A 23,980-nucleotide genomic window follows, 5' to 3' on the forward strand; every position below is an offset into this window, starting at 1 on the left:
AAAAAATGAAAAGGCCACCAGCAGGAGGATAGGTCCGATAATGATGGGAGGGTTGTTGAAAGGGAGGAGTTTGTGAAAGGCAAGAGCGCCTACCAGGGTGATATTAATGCCTGCCAGCATGATACAAAGACCGCAAGCACAGCAGAGCGCTGGGGAGGGAAACCCATGTGAACGTAGCTTTCTCCTTTGCCTTGTCTTCTTTAAAACAGGGTGGGCATCTTCATCTGAGAAAACCATCTTGTTTTAAATGGCAATGACCTTATCACCCACCACAGGAACTGAGGGAAAGAGAGTTAGGGAGAGATAGAAATACAGGACAACAGACAAGTAGCAGTAATGAATATCATATGTGCTGGTACATCATTTGCTGGTCCTCATATCCGCCTGCCTGTTTGTGTGTCATGGAGGCACCAGCTATGAGCTGAGCTAATTCAATTAATGCTGTCAAAACCAGATAAGTCCAAACTTTGTTACACTGTGTTTGCATGACAGATGAAAATGTTTTGTAATCTGATGCTATGTCTGTATAGAAATATTTAATATACTGATTTTTTTATGTTAGTATTTCTAGGTTATGTTAAATGCTGCTTTGTTGAAATCTCTAAATGTCAAAATCAGTGTTTCTTTGTGATATTGAGCCAAATCTATAGGAAGTTGTTTGTAAAAATGGTAAAAAAAATTAATAAAATAAATAAATAAAAACTGTATACATTTGTCTATATACATGGTAAAAATATAAAAATACTTTAGTTTATACTATAGTAAACTGTAGTCAAATTTCTAGATACTATAGTGTTTTTAACCTTACTATAGTAAATATTATAGTAAATTACAGTGAACTATAGTATACTACAGAAATTATACTATATAATATATATATGTAGTATAAAATCTACTATAAAAATAGTTTACTACAGTATACCATATTATTTTTATGTGGGCAAAACCCCAATGGTTTATGACAACACTTGATCTAAAAATGTAAATAAAAATGTATTTGAATCAATAACATAAATATATCATAAGTCAGTGCCAGCTATATGTATAGCACTACCTGTGGCAGCACGTTATTAATAATTCACAATAAACATGCAAAAACCTAATAAATAAAAATGAGTTTTTTACCTTTAACTCAGCAGAAAATAGAAGAGCTGTGCAAAACAGATGCTGTCTTGTATTGTAAAGTCTTCAATAGTGTTAAGATCAATTTTGTGAGGTATTTAACTTCAGCCGATGAAAGAAGAGCGCATCAATTCACTCTGTGATAGTTCGGGATGATGCAGACCTGATATTCTGCTCATTCTCTTCACAACCGCATGGGGCGCTGTTGAGTTCCCTTTAGCTGCATATACTGTGTACTCGCTCGGATTAAAAGATCCATATCAACCTCACGTCTCCCTAAACATTACAACTTACACAAGGCACCAAATCAACTCAAACAAAACCACACAGGTAAATACATTTATAGGAAAAGAAAAGAAAAGCATGCAGAACCTGTCCTTCACACTCTCATGTTCAGTCCAATGACAAGAGCTATGTCTGCCTTCACAGCAGTGCCATTGAGGGATGAAAATAGTCTTTTCAAATCAAGCTTCTTTCATCGCAACCTTGAGAAATGGTTTAATAAAACCACACTTCTGTGCACCCCTCCCTCCTTTTATATCTCTGTTGGATTTATTTTGAGGTGCCCCGAGGACAGATAATATGCACTCGCAGCATTAAAAAGTGCATTTTCTGATGTTTAATTTAAAATAAATTGTTCATTCAGGGAGTCATTCACATGAGATGTATTTTGAACAATGTTTAAAAAAAATTAAGAATAATGAATGAAAGAATGATCTGATGAAACATTATGTGAATCCATACAAGCGTAGGTTAATTTGTCTATAGTCATAGTTTTATGATAACAGATTATCCTGACAGCAAAAATAGGTTATTTATTCAGAAATTGTTGGATGTTGCATCAGCAAAGGCCTGATTTGTTCCCATGGAAATGATGTAACAGGTGAATAAGTACAATATAGCCCTAAATATGTGTAAATATGTATGTTGGTGAGGACTGTCATAACACTAATATTATAAAGGTGAAGCTTAACAGGCAGAACATGACAAGCCCAAGGTCAGGAATCTAATTGCCAGAAAACGAATAAAATGTGTTGTAAAACCTGGAAAGAAAGTGTCATGCATATAGTAAATATACGATCAAAATAATCTAGTAGTATTATCTAAAACCAAGGCTTTGAATCGGTTCACAGAACAAAAACTAGAACTTTTGATGTTTTGCAAGGAACAGAAACGAAACCAGAGACTTTCCAAAAATATATGTTCCGGAACAGAACCGTTTATTGAAAGTAATGGTAACCGGTTAATACCGTTATTTTTTCCGTTCTTTGACAAGATTTCTGTGCAATATGACTCGGTGAAGTTCACTTCCGGTCGCCGTTGACTCATCGGAGAAATGAGAAGCTTGCCACCAGCAAGTAGTCTACTCAGAGGTTAATATTGTAGGCTACCAAGTGTCTCAAGATGTTTTTTTAATACTAATTAGTGGTGTAACGTATCGCAGTTGATCTGTAATCCGTACAGATCACGAGCCACAGTTCAGATTAATACGCAAATTTAAATCTGGTGAAAGTTGATCATTTGCACGTCTCAAAGGCTTGCAAATGTTCACACTTAAGTGGTTTTAAACAATTTAACCGCAAAAAGGCGCTAAAGTGAACAATTTTCTGTACGCACAGATGCACATGTGTTTGAATGTGTCCGGTCCAACTCCAATAAAACGTGATTATCCCTATGCCCTTCAAAGATCAGAACTCTTCATGTATAAAATACATTTGGCAAATAAAGCACTGAAATCCAACACAATGTGGAGTGACTGTTTATGCTGCATTTTCTTCCCGAAGCGCCGTTTTGAATTCGTCCTCCGTCTATGTGTGTGTGTGTGCACTCAACAAATGTAGGCATGTCAGAATTACATTTATGCCGCTTACATAATGTAGCCTTTTTTAATGTTTGATGACAAGATAAGTTTCTAAGTTAAATTATGTAGACTAATAATTTAAGTTTAATGTCCTAATGATCAGCCTACTTATTTGTATGTCCCACAGCTGACATGGAACGTTATTAACCGATTCGGGAATTTTATTTTTTGTTCTAACCGGTTCAGGAATGTCAACTTTAGGGTTGAACCGAAAACCGGTAATGTTAAAATACTGTTTCTGTTCGGAACAAACCAATTGGGAAAAAATTCTGGTTCAAAGCCCTGTCTAAAACAATGTATGTTAACACCATTATTATAGGCGGTTTAGAATATCTGTTATGTGTTACTAGATCTAAAAAAAATGTTGGTGTTTAAGTGTTATGCAAATGAAGAGTTTCCTTGTTTCAGTGTAAACCACTTTATTTTTCAAAACTGGAACAGTCAAATAAACACCTCCAACTTACAATTAGTCCCAAAGTTTTGAAGGGATAATGTGCATTCCATAAATATCCTGAACTTAGACCGAGACTCATATAATTTAGGTAAAATCACCATCATACAAGCACAGAATACAAAGGACATTAATATGAGGTAGTACATCATATCGCCCCTGCTATATTAAACATTTCCCAGAACATCCTCATAAATGTGCATACATAATTTTCACAGCCAAAAGCATAAGCAAAATGCTTACCAAGTAGCATTTTGAGCAGTGGATAAGATAATGCTTTATAATTTCATAATACAAATGGAAATTAATTGCAAAGTTAGGCAAATCGGAGACTCTGCCCCAAAATATGGCACAATTTCCACTGAATGCAAAAAAATAACTTTCTTATCAATTTCCTACAAAAATACTGCACATTTACAACAAAATCATTTTTAACACTAATGAAAATAAAACATAACTCTATAAGAGAAGCACATGAAAAATATAATCTAAAAATAATTCATTTGTAATATTATTGACAGTAACTGGTCAAATACCTGAATAGCTGTAATACCTTATCAGGACATTAAATAAAGCTACATATCTCTCAAGAGCATTGACACATAAGTTATTATAATAATTCATACAGATCTAGACATGAAAATCAACCTCTAAACTATGTTGCTATAAGGAAGCACAGCTTTTCACATGACTCGAAACGTTTCTTACTCATCAATATGACTGACAAGATAAAAAAACAAGTGGTCCAGTGCTTTACAGTAATATATCTTAATTTAAGTGGCTTTAAAATACTTAAAAACGGAAAGTTAAAACAATCACTGATACGGTAAAACTAAAATCTATACGTCTATAAATTCCCTCAGATCCAAGCACCTTTTTTACACCGTATGTAGCCGAGAAACACTTCCAGCCATAAGTATTTTCTAATAAATATTTAAATATACCAAATAATAAAAAATAAATCACAGTTTTAGATGCTTAAATCATATAAAATGCATTACACCAGGAGTAACCCTGAAGCAAATTCTATGCAAGACTGCGCTTGTTTTCTTGTGTGCATACTTAAAGTTAGTTAGCTCCTATGCTGCAGGTTGGCATTCAGCACTTTAAGTGTTGTGTATGGGTTAGTGTGCTTTACAGATAGACAGACGCTATGCTGCTTAGCAGAGAACGTATATGCGTGTATGCAACATATAATGCATCATATTAGGTGTGTATGTGCATCATTTGACCACCTGTGCAATGGTGTCAGGTATTGGTGCGTAGTGCCTGAGATTGTGCTCGGCGACGTGCTAATCTAGAGTTGGAGGGTGGTGAAAGTCTCATAGAGCAGACAACAGCCCCAAAATCCTCTTGCTCTTCTTCTTCTTGCTGAGATAGTTGCCGGTTGAATGCGATGGCTTCGGCCGCGAACTGCGTGAGGTCTTTAGTGCTGCAGTTTCTGCAAGTTCAACAGAAGAGATGCTTAGAAACATTGCAGAACCCAACCCAACGTAACTTAAATAAAATGAACTCAAGTACCTTTGGAGAACACGAGGAGTTGGAAGAAATCTTTCAGGTGCATTCTGAAACATATTAAAAAAGTGATTAATTTGAAAGATTTAGTCCAAAAGGCTTTGATAAAACTAGAGCAAAAAACTCACCCCTTGTACCCAAGGGTGCTTCAGGACCTGAGCGGCACTCAGTCGTAGAGTGGCGTCTCGCACCAGCAGACGTGAGATCAGATCTTTGGCATCGTCCGAAATCTGAGCCCAAACTCCATCTCTGCATTCATACTTTCCTTCCTGAATTCTCTCAAACAAGTTATTCTGAAGAAAAGAGTACAGCAATGTTAAATCCCTCGGGTGGATAATCTATCCGTTGCTTATTTGCATGTTAGCGTTTCTTACCTGACAGGCACGACAGGTCTCTCCTCGTTCCCAGCCGCAGTTGGTGCCGCAGTGGCCCGTGAAGGGGGGACTACCGCTAAGCAGGATGTAGAGAATAACCCCAAGGCTCCACAGATCACACCGCTTATCATAAAACGAAGCCTCATCCGTAAAAACCTCAACGACCTCGGGTGCCATGTATTCTGCCGAACCACACTACAGAAGAACTCATAGATCAAAATGTGCTACTGCTAGTTTACTCGACATTTTGAGAGCACATCTGAGGTCATGTTTACCGGCGTGGTGAGCTCAGGGGTGGTTATTGGGGTGCAGGCACTGTTCAGCTTTACTCCGCTGCCAAGATCAAAATCACAGATCTTCACAGGAGACACCTGAACATGAGCACATACAATATTACACTAAGGACTGACTAGATCTTAATGATCATGTGCTCACATACATTTTATAAGATGAGTTACCTTATCTGTATATTCACACAGGATATTTTCAGGCTTGAGGTCTCTGTGAGCAATTCCTGTGAAGGGAGAGCAAGATGAGTTTTTAGTAAACAAACACAGTGTGTGCAATGGTCAGCGGAGTTAAACAATAGTGTTTACCTTTGTTGTGCAGAAAGTCCAGGGCGTGTGCTATATCTCTGACTACATGACTAGCTTCTCTCTCATCGAAGTATTTTCGACTCTGGATGTGGGTTAAAATGGAACCTGACAGAGAGAACGATTGAGAAATAATGAAATAAAACTACAACAAATATACTGAATTACTATACTATGTATACACTATACTAAATATACAAATTATATAGGACTGGACGGTATATCAAGTTTCGATAATATATCAGAGACAATACCACATATATCGGTATGGTCTCATATGTCCCTCGTTCTTCGAAACAGAACTGAAATGCCAGAAATGTACAAACGAAAGCTTAAACGTAAGCTTTCCAACCAGTTTGCATGTTGTGCAGCTGTATTTTTCTGCCTGTTTGAAAACCTCTTTGAATTTTATTTTTATCATACACAGTTTCAATAAAAGTGATTGTGACATCTTACATGAGGCTTTGACTTGCATGTAAACATTGATTCCACTTCACAGGAAATACAAAAGGTATTTTTTTTTAATCCAGCCCAATATTACAGATATATGAATTTTGGTCAGTACTGCCCAAAATACCTGTAATAAAAGTTCAAATATACAGAACTACTATACTATAAATTAGGAATGCACAGATATATCGGCCTATAATCGATATCGGCAAATAAAGGCAAATTTCCCACTATTGGACCAGGGCAGATTATATCCTTTAATCATAAGGTGATGGATCAAAATGCATCAGAACTCATACTGTGTGATTATTTTAAATTGGAGGATAAATAGTGCTTCTCGACTATGGGGGAAATTATAATCACGATTATTTTATATAAAAAAGAAATACTATTATGATGGTAAATCATAATCATGGTTATTTAACACAATCTCAAAGGAAGAGAGAGGTGCTGCTGATAATGCGCTGGATTTATAACACAAGAAGAAATGACAAAAAAGTGGCACAAAAGAGTAAAAAGCTAAACTAAGTGACCGAATATTAGTATCGGCACAGAAATTTTGTTTCAGTGCATCCTTACTATATATACTATAATATTAATACATATATACTAAATGTTAACATAAACATACTGAATACTGATATTTGTGAGGGAATTTTTAACTGTACCTCCTCGTAACTTCTCAAAAACCAGATAAAAACCGCTGTCATCTTCAAAAAACTGAATAAGTTCTAGAATGTTCCTGCAGAAACACATAAAGCACATATGATTAACAATTGCACTTTTAATAATTTACTATTTGTTGCTTTTTATAATAGTGCATACCTGTAACTATTCCGAAAAACAATCACAATAAATTCTTATATACTCATTTAAGTGTAATTACTAGTGAGCAAGAAGAACTAACTTATTTCCTTGGCACTGGTATAGCGTCTCCACCTCTCTGAAAACTCGACTGCGACTGTGACCTGCATTCTTCTCAATTATCTACAAAACAAAACCATGTTTTACGCAACATCATTTATTTAGTTTGTTTAACTAAAAAGTAATATTTATATTAAACATTTAAAAGGTCCACTCTGTACATTTTTAGAACTTTCGAAACACATAGTTAAGCTACGGTAGCTGCCACAGGACAAACATGTCATCGTCTGAGACAATGTAATGATAAAACACACTCTATAGAAGAGTTATATAGTTATACTTTAGAAACATGGCGACATGCAAAATGGCGACGTCCATGTAAAGGGGCCCACGGTGTATGTAGATAAAAACAACTCATTGTAAGGGAATTAAAACAATACAGTTCTTTTTGTACGGTCTTTAGACACCACTGAAAATATAGTTATGTATATTACATTGTATTATATTGTCAAGAGATAATTCTAAAAGTTACACAACGCACCTTTATGTTTGTCACTATTTTATAGAAATTGACCAAGTTTATCTCACCTTCACAGCATACTCATTGCCATTCTGTAAACTCACACATCCCTGGACTTTAGCATAAGCCCCCTGACCAAGCAGCTCATCAGTCAGCCTGTACAGATCTACAGCAAACAAACACAGCAGAGTTTACTCACACTGGCCTGCCCTGAACAGGAAGTCTATAAAGTCAAAATAATGCTGATAATAAACCACAGAGCGTAATGATAGGAATAAATAAAGACCATAAAGATGTTTAGAGGAGCATCTGTTTGGTTATAAATCTATATGTGATGTACTGCTTTGGCTAATTACCACTAAATTTGCCCGTGAAACTGTCTGCGGCCCGAGTTCTTCTCTTCTTCTTTCGGCGTGTACCAGGGTCTGTGATGTTGACCGGTTGACTGTTGTCCATTCCTAAACATTAGAAACACACTTGTTTAAATCACAGGATCTTAGATATTTGCCAGACCTTTGATTTTATTTCAGTTTAAAGCTTAAGTGTGTGTTTCCCTAAAAATTTGAGCATGCCAAGCAGCCAAACATAATATTGAACCAATGGCATACTGGAAAATCAGGTCTGGTAAATCAGTTTAAAACTTATTTTTACAGTTACGTTTCACACACACTTTAGCTATAAGACGTGGACAGAATTTAGGTTTTGGAAGAGGTGCTTTCAGATGATCAGCTATATGCAGACGTACCTGTGGTGGTTTGGGAGGCGTTGAGGGAAGCATACGAGTGCGGACCACGGCTCTCCACCTGGCCAGATGCCAGAGCACTACTGGTTATCTGTTAAAAAGAAAATTACACACAACAAAACAAAAAAAGACAGGCAGTGACATAAATGATGATAGCTGTAATGCAGATAAACACAGAGGATGTTGGGTAATTACTAAGTAATGTTTATCTGAGCTTTCACAATGAATGCAGTGAACCAGATGGTCACAATCTCCATGTATGAATAGTTTGTACTGAATAGTACAACATTTGAAACATGACCATCATGAAAAAGGAAGTTTGCATGTATGAGTCACTATCTGTACAACTTGTATGCACTGTGCACTTATCAGATTTTAGACTCTGACCAGAGCTTTCATGTTTCAAATCGGCTTTCTCATCTGTCAGCTAGTACAAAATGGGACTTTTATTTATTTATACACACCATTTGACCATTATAAATAAGTCAGAGAGAGCAAGCGCACTGTTACGCGATACATGTCAGTACCGGGCACGAGCAATGAAGCGCTTGAAGGTCCGCGAGCTTAAAAATAAAACCCATAGACGATCATTCCAGAATTCACGCGACTGCATGGCTCAAGAAAAGCGTGTGACCTGAAATAGATATCTAGTGACAACAAGCTTAAAGTAGGTAGGGTAAAATTATCTGCTGGCTATTTAGTAATCTAGTTTCCGTTTATGCTGTATACCGTCGTGACATGACATGTTGGTCAAATTGCCACTTTGCTGATGTCACTGAAAGGGGAAATCCCGCATATTCAAAAAACGGGATATTTTTGTATTACATAACCACGGAGAAATTAAACTTGCATTAACGAGTGAAACAAATGATAGGAGATATTAAACGGATAACGGTGACATTTGACGATATCATGCATGCCGATAAATTTAATGACTGGATATGGGCGGGAACATTGCTTCGAGTCTCGGAATGAAAATATTACCATGTAAAATAACAGTCAGCAGTAACGTTAAGTGTTAAGAGGAAACTGATGTGACACATGAACTGTTAAATGAGTTAAGACATGACATGAAGCAACAAGTATAAATGCATTGCAACGTCAGCAGCAAACGTGAAATAGTCCTAACAGAAGAGCAGTGTTTTGGTAAGTAAAAATCCTCTGATATTTAACATAACGTAATGTCTATAATAAGCACAGAGACAAAAGCGTTTTTTGCGACCAAAAATGCAGACTGGTCAAAACATTTAAATAATCACTGACGCGCATTATAGGAACCCCCCAAACCACTTTAATAAATCACACAGCGAGCTGGGTTCAGCAGAGCTACTGGTGCGCGTGTTAAACAGGCATTATACACCTCAGCCACGTATACTAAAATAAAAACCAAACCTGGAAATTGCAGGTGAATGAGTGTGGATGTGCCGTGACTGCCTCCGCCATCATCCTCGGCAACAACAGTGAGGGAGGACAACATACACAAAACCGCAACACAGCCTCCTAAAACGCGCCAAACGCCCTCCCACTGATACGTTGCACGCTGAAACTTTAACCAATCATAATAGGCGACGGCTCGGCTCATGAATATTAATTATCACGTGATTGGACACAAGATGGGTTTACGAATGAACGCGTAAGCAGAACGCAATGTAATGAATATTCATGAAGTGCCTGCGGTACGATTCATATTTCGTGAAGGAATGCTGCTTTTATTCTTGGCCGGGCGCCACTTGTGGGTTTTAGGTGGAACAAGAATTATAATGTTTTGGTATTGGTTACATTAAATGTTAGGCCTCTGTTTAGACTCGTTTGTGGTATTTAACTTTCAATGTTGTTTCAAAGTTAGAGTTATCTAATTTTAATATTGTGTTTTCGTATCTGGAAAGTTTTCCCACGTATCGCTTCCCTTTTACAGTTTCCATATAAAAAAAATTTAGTTTTTTTTTTGTAAAAGAAAAATTTACCCCTAATTTTAAAAATAGGAGCTTTCGTTCTTTATTTACATTTGTGTTTAGCTTATGCAGATAATTAAAACGATTAAAATGAATTTTAATGTATTGCATTTACCACATACATACTTAGCATACTCTTCTTATAATAACCTGCATAAAATGTTAACTTACACTATAAAAAATGCTGGGTGATTTTCAACCAATGTCGTGTGAAAAAGGGATGAACCCAGTAATGGGTAAAATTAAGCAAATATTTTTTTATGTTTGACCCAGCAATGGGTTAAAAGTAAAACAACCAAACATTTTGGTTGACACAACCCAACATAGGTTAAATTGGTTGGGTTTGTCCCTTTTTGACGCAATGCTGGGTTAAAATGTGTGGACATTATGAATATCAGAATAATGATGGTTAAAATACTATCTGCAGTTGCACTTTACAAAACAAGCATGTTAGTTAGTAAGCAAATTAAAATCTTTGTAGGCTGTTTCCAAGATCCCATCCAAACATTTTATCTCTTAACAAGAAAATAAGTCATTTTTAAGAAAAGTAATTGGAAAATGTATTTCAAATCTGTTTGCATGCAAAATAAACAAAACATTTAGGCGCTGTTCGTTATCAGTCACAGGCAACACATAACCTGGTTAAGTAAAGCTACTCAAGGCTTCTGCCCCCATACAGACACGACAGCGCAAGAATATAACAACTTGAACCTGTTTATCAGGTTGACTTGAACCATTACAGTCTCACAACAGAGGTTAAAACATGCAATATCAAATTTCCCTCCCCTTAAAGATAAATATCACATTATGAAATTCTCAGAAATGTATGCAGAACACTAACAACTCAAGTCAGCATTTCATACCAATACTCCAATACAAAGATAACAAATTTGTAATTGTTGACATTTAAGTTTGTGCTGCCTTTAGAAGACACACATAGAATTAAAGGACACGAAATACATGTTTCATACTGCAGTTTGCTCACTTAAGAGTCTCTAATCTCATATCAGACTTCACATATTGTTCTGAAAGTTTGAAATGATTGTTTTTCTGGCTCATATATACATTTTGTGGTTTTGCAGGCACATCCATTCAACACATTCTTTCAGTGGCAGATCTTCTCTGTCATTTCTTTCTGCAAAGAGAGACACACAGTTATTATATATATAAAAAATATATATATACAGTATACATTAGCAATGTACTGTCATCATTTAGCTGTTTTATATAAAACATTTACACATAAATAATAGCAGTTTTAGGGATTTAGTCATTTATCAATCCTCCTCCTCCCTCATTGACACCTCTGATCTATAGCTGTATTGAAAACACATCTTTCTTACCAGAGGCACCAGCTCTGACTGATCGATGAGAGTGAACTCAGAGATGAAGTAATAGTAATGTTTGTAGCAGGTGTTGATGTGAGCTTCCGCTCCCATATTGCATATGGTGTCAAAGTGATGAATGTAGACATGTACAAAGACCCGAAAGAGCCGGCTTAAGATCTTCTTGCAAACCTGCTGGAAGTTTTTGGGAAAAGGGATTCCTGCAAATAGAAGAACAATAGTGTCACTCGTTTATCGTATATTAATATTAGGGTATAATTGGTATTGGCAAATAAAAATTATTCCCACTAAGTGTAAAAAAGCAGTTGTCTTTCAAAATAATCAAATATTGGTATCAACACAGAAATTTTGTACTGTTGCATTTTTTATTAAATTCTTTTGTTTAATAATTGTAAATATATTTATATTGCTTAATATACCACACAAGCTTTTGTGAAACATTTTTTTCTCTAACAACTTAAACAATCCATTCAGCTGATCTCCAGGTCTGGCAGTACCACTTTTAGCGTAGCTTAGCATAATCCATTGAATCTGATTAGACCATTAGCATCGCGCTAAAAAATAACCAAAGAGTTTCGCAATACCTGAAAATAGTCCCCTGCTATTGAAAGTAACTAAGGGGACTATTTTGGCTGCTTCGTAATATCACTACGCCTGCTGCAGCCATGTTACGGCAGCAAAGTCTTTGATTATTACGCTAGTATAGTTCCTAGCCATATCTGCCTAGAAAATTACAACTTTTAATTTTCCGTCAGTGTACACGATGTAACTACAGAAGAGTCAAGTGTTAAATAGAAAAAATATCGAAACTCTTTAGTTATTTTTAGCATGATGCTAATGGTCTAATCAGATTCAATGGATTATGCTAAGCTATGCTAAAAGTGCTAGCGCCAGACCCGGAGATCACCTGAATGGATTCCAAAACGGTAAAATTCAAATGTTTAACTCTAAGGGAGCCGGAAAATAAGCAATTTTCATGAAAATGGGCATATTTAAAAAAAGTGGAGTGTCCCTTTAATATCAAAGGTACATATCTGTACTTAATTGGTAAATATTAGGACCTTTTGAAGGGTACTGTTCCAATGACATCTTTTAACAGTGTATGTAGCTATCCTTTGTCAAAACTTGCTTATTACTTTTCCCACCACATTGCTGCATTCAAGCATATAATGTCCAGTCAATTCCCGAAGGATAAAATGAAGTCCGGTCTCCTATTGTTTGTTTTTGAATATCCTGCTGTACTCGGAAATACATCAGATTACACAATCACACAATCAACATTTTGTATTTCACACACCTACTCTTGTAGGAAAGATGTCCTCATTGTTAATAAGCGATTCGATCCAGTTCATCAGAAGGCTCATGTATACAAGAGCAGGCAGTTTGGTGGGCCTCTTGTATTGATCTCCATCCTGCCACCTGTATTCATAACGTGGTCCGCCAGACATAATTGGGCAGCTCTTCTCGGTGCAGAACTCGCTGACCGTCCCATAGATGAGGTTGATACGATTGAAGAAATCCACGACGTGCACGGCTATCCAATCATTAATGTTCTCCCCTTCTGGCAGCTGCACGACTTTCCTAAGGTCAAGGCCTGATTTCAATGAAGCTTGGGCTCTTTTGTACAGTTCGAAGCGCTGTGTTCCAGGTTCAAAACGCTTTCGGGGCCGAAATGTCTTATCTTTGCTGAAAACCTGGCCCAAGCAAAAATCCATCGCTGGTCTCTGGAGGGTGATGATGGAGTCAGCTACCAATCAGGATCTGGATTTTTCATAGTCATTCACTGGGCCACAGTCCCATCAAATGGGGAATTTTCTAAAGAGCAAAAAGAAAAGAGTAAAGTTATGCCCCTAAATGCCACCCACAACAAAATAGATATTTTAGAGAGATCATTTAAAGGAGCAATGTGTAACTTTTAAGAGGATCTCTTGACAGAAATGCAATATAAAATAATATACATAACTATATTATCAGTGGTGTATAAAGACCTTACAAAGTAAACTGTATTGTTTTTATTACCTTAAAATGAGACGTTTTTACATACACCACGGATCCCCTTACATGGAAGTCACATGATCATCACATTATACTGTATTATTGAATATTTGCAAAAGTATAGATCATCTTTAGCCTCTGTATTATTATATATCTTCTGTTTTGTTTTGTACTTTACAACTAACAGTTTTAAGTTAAATCACTTCTGGTGAGTTTGTCATAATATGCCACAACACAAATAAAATGATCTGGTGGTCTATTTAGGGAATAGCATTACAATTATTATGCTGCGTTTATGTGCAATTAAAACCTTAAATGGATTTGGCATTTTCTACGTGCACACAGAAAATGTCAATGGGTTGGGAGGTCTATTATCATATACAGCGCACATTATTAAAGAGCGAAATGACATTTATGATAATATCCATAATACGCCTAACAAAACATTGTTGGATTAATTTCTTTTTAATAATGTTATTAAAAAAATTAATGAGCGAAAATATAAAAAAAAGATTTTCTGAAGACTTCTTTGCTCCTGCTAAAGATAAATTATTTTAAAACACAACCGATCACAGCACAAACCATTGGGCCTTTGGCCTTTAAAAGACGAAAGCTTGGTTTATTAACACAGTTTTCCTGCGTTCCTACATGGCTAAAATGTGATATTTTTGGATATCTCTTTAGTTTTAAGGTCAGATACTGCGTCTCTGTATTGATTTAACTGCAGTATCTGTGTTTCTGAGTTCATCCTCCCTTTGTTTTGTTTTTTGATAAGTCTTGTTGTTCTTTTCCTTTTTCTCGCTCCTCCCATACAGTGAATGTGAGATGTGGTTACTAGAAAACTGAACAAAATTGTTAAATCAATTATTTAAAAATACTAATATATATATATATATATAAGCTACACATAAAAATACTATATATAAATACTACATATAAATACTATATATATATATATATATATATATATATATATATATATATATATATATATATATATATATATATATATATATATATATATATATATATATATATATATATATATAAGGCTTTTGAGGATTAGTTTATTTAGCATTTAGCCAGAATTAATATATGCAGTAATATTTTATACACTTTTTTAGCACTTGTGTCTGTTCTCATTATGTATTTTATAGTATTCTGACATCAGTTTCACAGGGATCTTAATTTGAAAAAAATATATATAATTGTTACAATTATAATTTGCACACTTTGTTTTATTAAAATGTCTTTTTCCTCTTTAAAACTTTGTTTATTAATTCAGGAGCTCATGCATAATCCAACTGAGCGTTTTCTTGTAAAATAATATTTTTTAATGGATTCTGCCAACAAACCAGTATTTCTAAATGACCTGATTGAGCATATTTTAGGCAAAACTATTTGATGATGTAATACGTGCCGAGAGCATCTGGTTAATATCATTATCTCATTTTTGAAAGAGGTGGGTTTAGAGGCATTGCATCAATTCATCGTAATCTAAACAATACCTCATATTGTTTCTAATCAATCTCCTCTTTCCTTGAGAATCAATAGTAGACAATATAATAAAGACAATACTAGCCTGTTCATAAACCAAAAAGAGTTGTCTTTAACGATACAATGACTGAAAGATGAATGGATTTGTTGCACAGAAGAATTTTCTGTCCACCCCCTCCAGTCACGTCAAACACTGGCATGTCTGATCACGCTTACTCTTTCCCCCACATCACATGAGATCTAACGTAACTCCAGAAAATGTACAATGTTGAAAAAAGGGCTATTTCGTGAATGAGAGCAGATACAAGAAAAGTGAAAGGATAGAGAGAAAAGGCAAACTCTTCCCTATACTGTACCTGAATTTAGTCCCACTGAAGACACTTGGAATGTTGAGGGATCTGTGGGAAACCTGAGAAGAATTCCTGTTTTCTCCAAGAGTGCAGAGTGTAAATCCAAACTATCCTGTAAGAAACCTTTAACTTTTCACTCATGTACTGCACGAAAACCTCTCTAGAATACGAAAAGATCAACACAAATAGAAAAGTTTTGTGGCTTCCCTATCCTGTGAATGATGTCATATCCTGATTTTGTCTGGTAGGCCCTTCTGTTTTTTGTGTGTCTGTGTATGCGTGTCGTGTCGTGTGTGTTTGGGGCTGTATGAAGTTAAAAGGGAAGATTTCATTGGTGGTGGGAGGAGCAGCAGCAGTAGTCTGTGAAGTCCAGTACTACATCAAGCCACATCCTTTGCCCTGCCCACAAACCACACCTCCTTAAACTCAAATGTGTTTAGGTTTCAGTATGAAAGTATGTAGACTTAAGATAAGAAGACTGTATCTCAGGATGAGTCTGGACTGCTGGGATTCAAAGACCATTAACCCAACTTTTTATTCAAAACTTCCTTTCAGGAAAAAAATTAAACATTTAAAAGTTAAAAAAAGTTTAGAATTCAGCGTCAAGATTTACTTATTAACTTTAACTGAATTTTGTTCACCATTAATTTTTTTTTTTTGAGAAAAAAAGTAAGTTACATTTGTTTTTAATACTGATTATATGTTTTAACGTCAAACTGTACGGAAATATGTATAATTTACAAAAGTCAAGAATTTAAGAAAAGATGCTCCCTGTCTGAACACAATGCCCTACTAAAGTAATGACAATTACTAACCACTAGATGGAAATATTGCGTTTCTTTTGCTGAATTCATCGTGATTTAATGTTTTCTACATCAAATCACTCAACATAATATAAAGAACATTCTGTGAAAATATAACCACTGACCACTGACAATCATGTCAAAGATTGAAATCAATGTGAAATCATTGAGTAAAATCAAACTTTGAAGCTCCTGATCTCAAAATGAGATTATGAGACTTTAGCCTGGATTTCACAAACACACTGTAAAAATAGTGTGCCTGTTATACTCAATAAAATTAAGTTATCTATATGCATCAACTTTTGTGTTGTCCTATTAAACTTGATCAATTAATGTTAGTGTCCTAATATTTATCAATTCACCATAACCAGTTGAAACAAGTCACTCAAAATATCAAAGTAGATTTTTACTGTTACAACCTCTTTTCAGCTTTATAATGACATTGGATAGTGTCCCATTTTTAAAGTTTCAAAAAGTGCATCAATTAAAAACGAATCCATTAAATGCTTCCTGAGACAAAGCAATAAGATTTCTTAGAGAAACATTTACATTTCAAACTTTATGCATTCACAAGAGAGTTGAGGTTAGGTAGAAGGTTGACCTCTGATCGAACATTACAAAAACCCATCGCTTCACCTCAGAAAACATTTAATATCTGTATGGATTAGTTTTTGATTGATGAATGTGCTTTCTGGAGCTTTAAAATTGGGCACTATCTTATATTATATTATATAAAGAGCACCTATTTCATTGCTAAAAAATAATGTAATTTTGTGTATTTAGTATAATACAATGTGTTTGCATGGTTTATGGTTAAAAACACATTATTTTCCACATACCGTTCTTTTGTAGCTTCAGATTTCCCTGTCTTCCTGAAACGCAAAAATTTTATACAAAACTGTCCCTGATTGGCCAGCTAACCTGTACATTGTGATTGACCTCAATATCTCTGACATCAGACGAAAATGTGACGCTCCTTACCATGTTCGCTCACAATGCAATGCTAACAGGAGTTAACTTACAGGTTGAGAGTCCGAAGCGGGAGGAATTATGATAATGTAAACTGATACAATCCTTATGTTTGTTGTAGTCCAAAAAAATAGATTAACATTGGAGATGATAACTCGTGTCATCGTTTACTTTGGGGTATACCTTTTGCATAATATGGTTAACATGTACTACACAGTTACACACCAAAGGAAATGTAAAATTGTTAAACGGACCATGTTTGGCTGAAAGAAGGAAGTCATATACACCTTGGATTGCTTGAGGGTGAAGAAAATATGGGCTTATTTTCATTTTAGGGTGAACATCACTTTAAAATCAACTCTTCATGCGTGATGGGGCAGAATGCTATTAATACTTGGCAAAAGACACATTCATTTATTTGAATTATGTTAAGATAAGCTACTTCTTAAAATGATTTAAAAACACGGATTAACTGTGTCTAGAGTGTGTCAGTCTCTATCTAATCCCTGCTCCACATTTCATCTTACAACTGCTGATTGTAAAAACCACAACCACTCCCTAAAATCACCCTAATGTGTACCCTAAAATTATAGCAATTAAACATTTTCTATTTCTGTCCTTTAAAGCTCTTCCTCAACTGATGAGTCAGTTACTATCTGTTCTTGATAAATGCATTTTCTGTATCACTGTACTGTACAAAAACGCTTTTTTTCATTTTCCTACCTTTACAATGCATATGTGTCTGTTACTCTGCTTCATTCCAGGTCAAATGGTGCTTGTGTGTGTGTGTTGTATTTTTGATGTGTAAATTTTAATTCACAGAAAGCAATAAAGAAATATATTAATGATAAATTATATAAATTAACCCAGCTAAAATGATGTACCCTTTACATAAAATGATCCTAAAGAGCATACAGTGGAAATCTTTAATATTGACAGAGTATGGTCATGTCAAAGATTGAAATTAATGTGAAAACTTTGATGCTCCCAATCTTTAGCCAAACTTTAGACGTTTTTCCAATATTATCATTAGAGTTTGTTAAACTTGTTGTGCTTTTGTTGATGATCTTTGTAATCTGAACAGAAAATACCTCACACAGTCTCCAGTTTGTTTGCACATGAACTTTTGTTGCACGTTTTGTTGTGATGCAAAGCATCTTACCCCGGCTATGCCATTTTGGCTGATTTATGACCTAAAACCAGATGTTTCATTTACATTAAGGCATTTTGCTGAGCTCCAAAATCGTTGGTTCCTCTGGTTGATTTGGGCGTTGGTTGCTCGTGCCATCTTATTTACATAATACATGGGACCCTGAAGTCAAATACTATGTTTGCAAAAGAAAATGTATAATTTATGCACAACATGTCTTAGAAAGGTTATTTAAGACTTTCTATGCAACATTGGGGTGGTTTTCAGGACAGGGTTTAGATTTATTGAGGACTAGGCCTTAGCTATTATAACATTTAAGTAGTTTTGACAAACAATCCTTACATAAAACAATACATGGTGTGCATCTTGAGACAAAACAATGGCACTGATATATGTTAAGATACATCAGTACCATGTGTTTTAAAAATAAGGCAGCTCAAACATGCATCTTAGTCTGGGACTAGGATAAGCCCTGTCCGGGAAACAGCCCCATTATGTCTGAAGTTAATAAACTGTAATTACCTCTGAATACAAACAAGTACAAAGTGTTCCTTTGTGAACCTAAACACAAGTTTTTGATTAAACAGTACTCTTAATAACACTATTTTTTGCTAAACTATTTCAACTATTGCCCTGACACCTTTTTAAACTGATCTAATCTTTGCTGGTTATTGCACCTGTTATATATGCATGTTACAATTTCCCTAATTAGAAATATATGCCATTCTGAATGACCTTTGTGGCATGTACGACAATAACATGTGCTGGCAAAAACAAAACAAAATAGCTTGTATAAGCTCCAATATACAACAGGCTTTGTTTATTTGAATAAGGGTAACAGGGTTGGGAACAGCCCCTATTCCTGCAGTTACAACACAAATATTTAATGTTGTAGTATTAAGTTGCATACCACAGCTTGCAGAATGAAAATTTTCAAGAATGTGCAACAAAGCCCTAAGGAAAGAATTGATGATAGAACAGACAGACGAATACAGAGATAAATAGTCAAACAGACAGACAGAAAGGCAGGCAGCTATGCTAATAGACAAAATAGCACCCAGTATGAAATATATAAACTACACATTTACACTTAAACCAAACACTCCCTGTGATCATCTATATGTTATCATTTGTTATCATAGTCAATACTCTGACAGAAGACCAGGCCGCACCGCTGACAACATAATTTGATTTCCCCTAAGGACCACTTCCTTTTGGCAGACCTTCCTTTCCACCAAAACGGAAGGTCTCTGGAGCAATAATGTATGTGGGGGAATTTTTGGACTTTCCCATCTGGTAAGATGGAGTAATTTTGTGCTTATTGCATGCTTTTGGATGGGACTGGATGAGGATTTGTTTCTACTCCTGATGTAAGTTGTAAGTGAACTCCTCCCAACTCCATGTCCAGTCCTCACAGTGGCCCATCCCAGTGGTGGCTCGCGACTTCTCATCCGAGGGGCGGAAATTCAAAATATGCGTTCGGAGTGTCATGTGTGTTGCTCGTGTTTTCAAAATATGTGTTTGTTACGTCATGTGAACCATGGGCATCACGTGCTGCACATGCGTCAAAACCGTTTATGATAAAAGAGACGCTCACGTCTACAAAATACACGCAAGACACTCATTATGAGAGTATCTGGCAAACGCGAGCGTCTCTTTTGTCATAAACCCTTGAGACGCGTCTGCAGCGGGCACTTTTTTTGACAAGACACGTGATGCAAATAGGTTCATTCGACTCGCAGAACACATATTTTGAAATTACAAACCACACACATTGACGGGCTACATACATGTTGTGACGAACTTCGCATCGACGAGCACACTCGAAAAAAGCAGTAACCGGCCGCCACTGCTAACTCCAGTCCATATACAACCTGAATCCAGTCCTGTCCAATTCAAGTTTGCTCCAGTCTTTTATTTGAGTCCACCCCAGTCCAGGCCAAGGTTATTTTTTCTCCAGATGAGCATTTTTCCCAGAGTTCCCCAAGAGTCTGCTCCAGAGTTCCCCAAAGAATCCAAAGTGTATGCTCTTGAATCCACTCGTTTTCCTGAGCACAGCCTGGAGCCCACTCACTGTCCCAAACTAAGAGCCCACTCGCTGCCCTGAACTCAGTAAAAAGCCTATGCTCTGCCCTTAATTTATTAAGGAGCCCGTTTATCTTCCTGAACTCTGTAAGGTGCATGCTCGTTCTCCTGCAGTGGCAAAGCCAGAGGGGTGTCGGACTCGGAGCCAGAGGCTAAGGCAATGGACGCCTTCTGTCTTCCCTATCCCCTGGTGCGGGCTGCACCTCCCTGACTCCCGGTGCAGAGTACACCATCCTGTAGGATACCTGTCCATCTTTCCTCCATCAGTCTCCAGAATGCCCACCATCCCTCGGATGTACTCTCTATCCATGTTTTGGTATTGGCCCGAGGATGTGCCTTCTGGGAAGGGGGAGTACTGTCATGCTCCCAGTCTGTTTTCCTGTCTGTTTCCCTTATTTTCACAGTTTATCTCCCTCTGGACTACATTACCCATTATCCTCATGCTCCCTCACCTGTTTTGTGTCTGTAATCACCCTCACCTGCCAGCGATCCCAATGATTATCTCCTCTCCATAAATGCTCACTCTGTTTTCCCCATTGTTGTCTGGGCTCCTCGTTAAAATTACTCTTGGTTTGGAATTTACCCTTCCTGTTTTGCATGATTCTTTTTCAAAACAGTCACTTTAAGACAAAAGGTGTGTGCCTAAATGTCTTTGCCTATAATAGTTTTGTAGACCAAATTTTGTATTTTTTGTGCAAATGCATTTGTTTCTTTACAAACTGAAGAAACCAATGAATCCCACACACACTATCAACACGGCTTTATTTCCCATTAAAACATAATGACCAAAGCAGCCTACAACCACTTTTGGCTTGTCTGAAGGAACTCAAGCTCCAGCTCTGCAATAAATGTTTAAACTTAAACGAGAATTAAACCGAAATACTCTTATTTAGACCCATTGAAGACTGCATAGTAAACGCTGACAATGGCTCTCTCACTCCGCATGAAACCCTCTGCGCTAGGAACTTGGGTGGTTCTTTCAACCACAAGCTAAAATTCGATAAACAGATTAGTGCTGTGGTAAAATCTAGCTTTTTACATCTCCGACATTTTCCAAAGTAATTGGAATCATTTCTATCCCAAAGTGATTTCCAAACATTGATCCATGCATCATGCCTGGACTACTGCAACTCTCTTTATTATTGGGTCTCCCAATCATCTCTCTCTCGGTTAAAGTTGGTTCAAAAATCAGCAGCTAGACACCTCACTAAGACAAGGAAGTATGAGTGAGTTACTCCAATCTTATCAGCATTACACTGGCTTCCTGTCAAATTTAGAGTTGATTTTAAAATATAAAATACTTATCTCGACTTAAGAAACAAGGTGATCGGGACTTTGCATTTGTAGGACCCAAACTTTGGAATATATCAGGCTAGCCCCCTCTATTTCCACATTCAAGTCTTCCTTGAAAACTTAATTCTTTTCTTTGGTCTTTAACACTCCCTGATTTTTAAGAAAGTTGTTGTATTTCTGCATGATGTCTTTTATGGCTTATTTTGTTTTTATGGACAAAAACTGTCTGTTTTTTCTACTGATGCATAAGAGTTCTATCAGAAGAAAAGATGTTAATTATATGCGGCCATTTTTTTTTGTCTTCGAATCATAATATTTCCTCCAAGGTTTTGTGGCATTGAAAAAGTTAGTGTTCAACCTAGAGGTGGAGATATTGAATTTCTCTTACAGAGATGCGACTTGTTTTGGTCTCGGGTGTAACCCCTAACAAAAGTAATGCAATTACAGTAGTATATTACTTTTTGTTGTAATGCAGTAATATAGCACATTAATAATAAAAGGTTGCTAATTTTTTTTACCTGTTACAATCTTCAGGACCGCGCGTTACAACACCACATTTAAAATTCTGCGTTATTTTTAAGAATTGACCAATGCTGCGAGACCAGCACAACGTCACTGGAAAAAGCTGCGTGTAGTAAATAGCAGAAAATAAATAGTATGTCTGTTTGTGGTTGCTGTATGCAGCGTGTTCATTTTGACTTAAACTTTGTATTTGAACTGCAACACTTTCTTTACCTTTCATGTGTGAACAATTAATGCATCAGAACGCAGCTCATCACTATACAATTGTCAGACAATGGTCTAAACATGATCACATTAGATAAAAGAAATAAAATACAAACGTGTTGTTTCGTTGAGATGGTAAATTGTGTATTTTAAAGAGCAACTATCGTCCGATTCACAATTTCACATTTGCTTTGGTGTGTAAGTGTGTATTAGTAAATGTTAACGATATGCAAAAGGGACAAACCCCACAAGGAAACGATGACGCGAGTTATTGTCTCCAACATAAATCTCTTTTCTTGGACTACAACAAACACACTGATTGTAGGCAACCGTTTACTTCCTGGGATTGGTGATGTAGACAAGACTGACATTATCATAATTCCTCCAGCTGTGACTCACAGCCTGTTAGTTAAAGGAATAGTCTACTCATTTTCAATATTAAAATATGTTATTACCTTAACTAAGAATTGTTGATACTTCCGTCTATCATCTGTGTGCGTGCATGTAAGCACTGGAGCGCGCTGCGACGCTTCGATAGCATTTAGCTTAGCCCCATTCATTCAATGGTACCATTTAGAGATAAAGTTAGAAGTGACCAAACACATCAACGTTTTTCCTATTCAAGACGAGTAGTTACACGAGCAAGTTTGGTGGCACAAAATAAAACGTAGCGCTTTTCCAAGCGGACTCAAAAGAGGGACTACATTCCATAGCGCAATAGCACTTTTGGGAGTACTTCGACTCGCCTGAAAAGTCCGCTCCCCTTCTCACTCTCATAATGGGAGAGTAAGGGTGTTACTGCGCCGAGTCGAAGTACTCCCAAAAGTGCTATTACGCCATAAAATATAGTTCCTCTTTTAAATCCAAATTTCTTGACTACATAGCAAACAGAGCAATTTTACATTTATTGTCCCAATAGCCTACTTATGTACAGCTATGAACATCTAGAGACACCTAAATACGAACTAAAAAGTGCAAAATATTTATTTTAAAGACTATTAAGGTACCACGTGAACCCATTTTTCATACAAAGGTGGGTTCAAGTGGTAACTACTATATATATGGTGTCTCAAATGGTGTCTCAAAACAGCACAGCTGGGTAAGCTTATAATCTTAAGTAGAAGTACTGAAGTAGAATTTTTTGTATATTTAGTACAAAGTTAGTGCGTGAAAATAGAGCACTTTTAAGTACATTATAAAAGTGTACTTTTTCACCTGGAAAGTACATTAAACGCAAAAAGTTTATTTTACAGCCCTTTGTTGTAATCCTGTAGTCAACTGTGATTGGACAAACTAAAAAATGGGCTAATGTTTTATTTTTT

At 36.2% G+C, this 23,980-nt stretch overlaps 2 protein-coding genes across 2 annotated transcripts; both read right to left on the bottom strand.

The window, feature by feature from the left end:
* Window positions 1–3,377: 3,377 nt before the first annotated feature.
* mknk1 (MAPK interacting serine/threonine kinase 1) lies at window positions 3,378–10,041 on the bottom strand. The gene is made up of 13 exons (XM_055185209.2): window positions 9,885–10,041; window positions 8,496–8,583; window positions 8,107–8,208; window positions 7,819–7,916; window positions 7,274–7,353; window positions 7,035–7,108; window positions 5,920–6,024; window positions 5,782–5,837; window positions 5,599–5,694; window positions 5,324–5,518; window positions 5,078–5,242; window positions 4,956–4,999; window positions 3,378–4,875 (listed from the first exon to the last, which is right to left on the bottom strand). Exons 1-13 carry the CDS (start codon window positions 9,936–9,938, stop codon window positions 4,683–4,685), a joined length of 1,350 nt encoding a protein of 449 aa, XP_055041184.2. The 5' UTR covers window positions 9,939–10,041; the 3' UTR covers window positions 3,378–4,682.
* Window positions 10,042–10,462: 421 nt separating this feature from the next.
* Window positions 10,463–15,939, bottom strand: mob3c (MOB kinase activator 3C). Its single transcript, XM_055185210.2, has 4 exons — window positions 15,639–15,939; window positions 13,088–13,605; window positions 11,788–11,990; window positions 10,463–11,579 (listed from the first exon to the last, which is right to left on the bottom strand). Exons 2-4 carry the CDS (start codon window positions 13,503–13,505, stop codon window positions 11,550–11,552), a joined length of 651 nt encoding a protein of 216 aa, XP_055041185.1. The 5' UTR covers window positions 13,506–13,605; window positions 15,639–15,939; the 3' UTR covers window positions 10,463–11,549.
* Window positions 15,940–23,980: the final 8,041 nt, after the last annotated feature.

This window comes from Misgurnus anguillicaudatus, chromosome 14 (genome assembly GCF_027580225.2).
Source record: "Misgurnus anguillicaudatus chromosome 14, ASM2758022v2, whole genome shotgun sequence".
Lineage (NCBI taxonomy): Eukaryota > Metazoa > Chordata > Actinopteri > Cypriniformes > Cobitidae > Misgurnus > Misgurnus anguillicaudatus.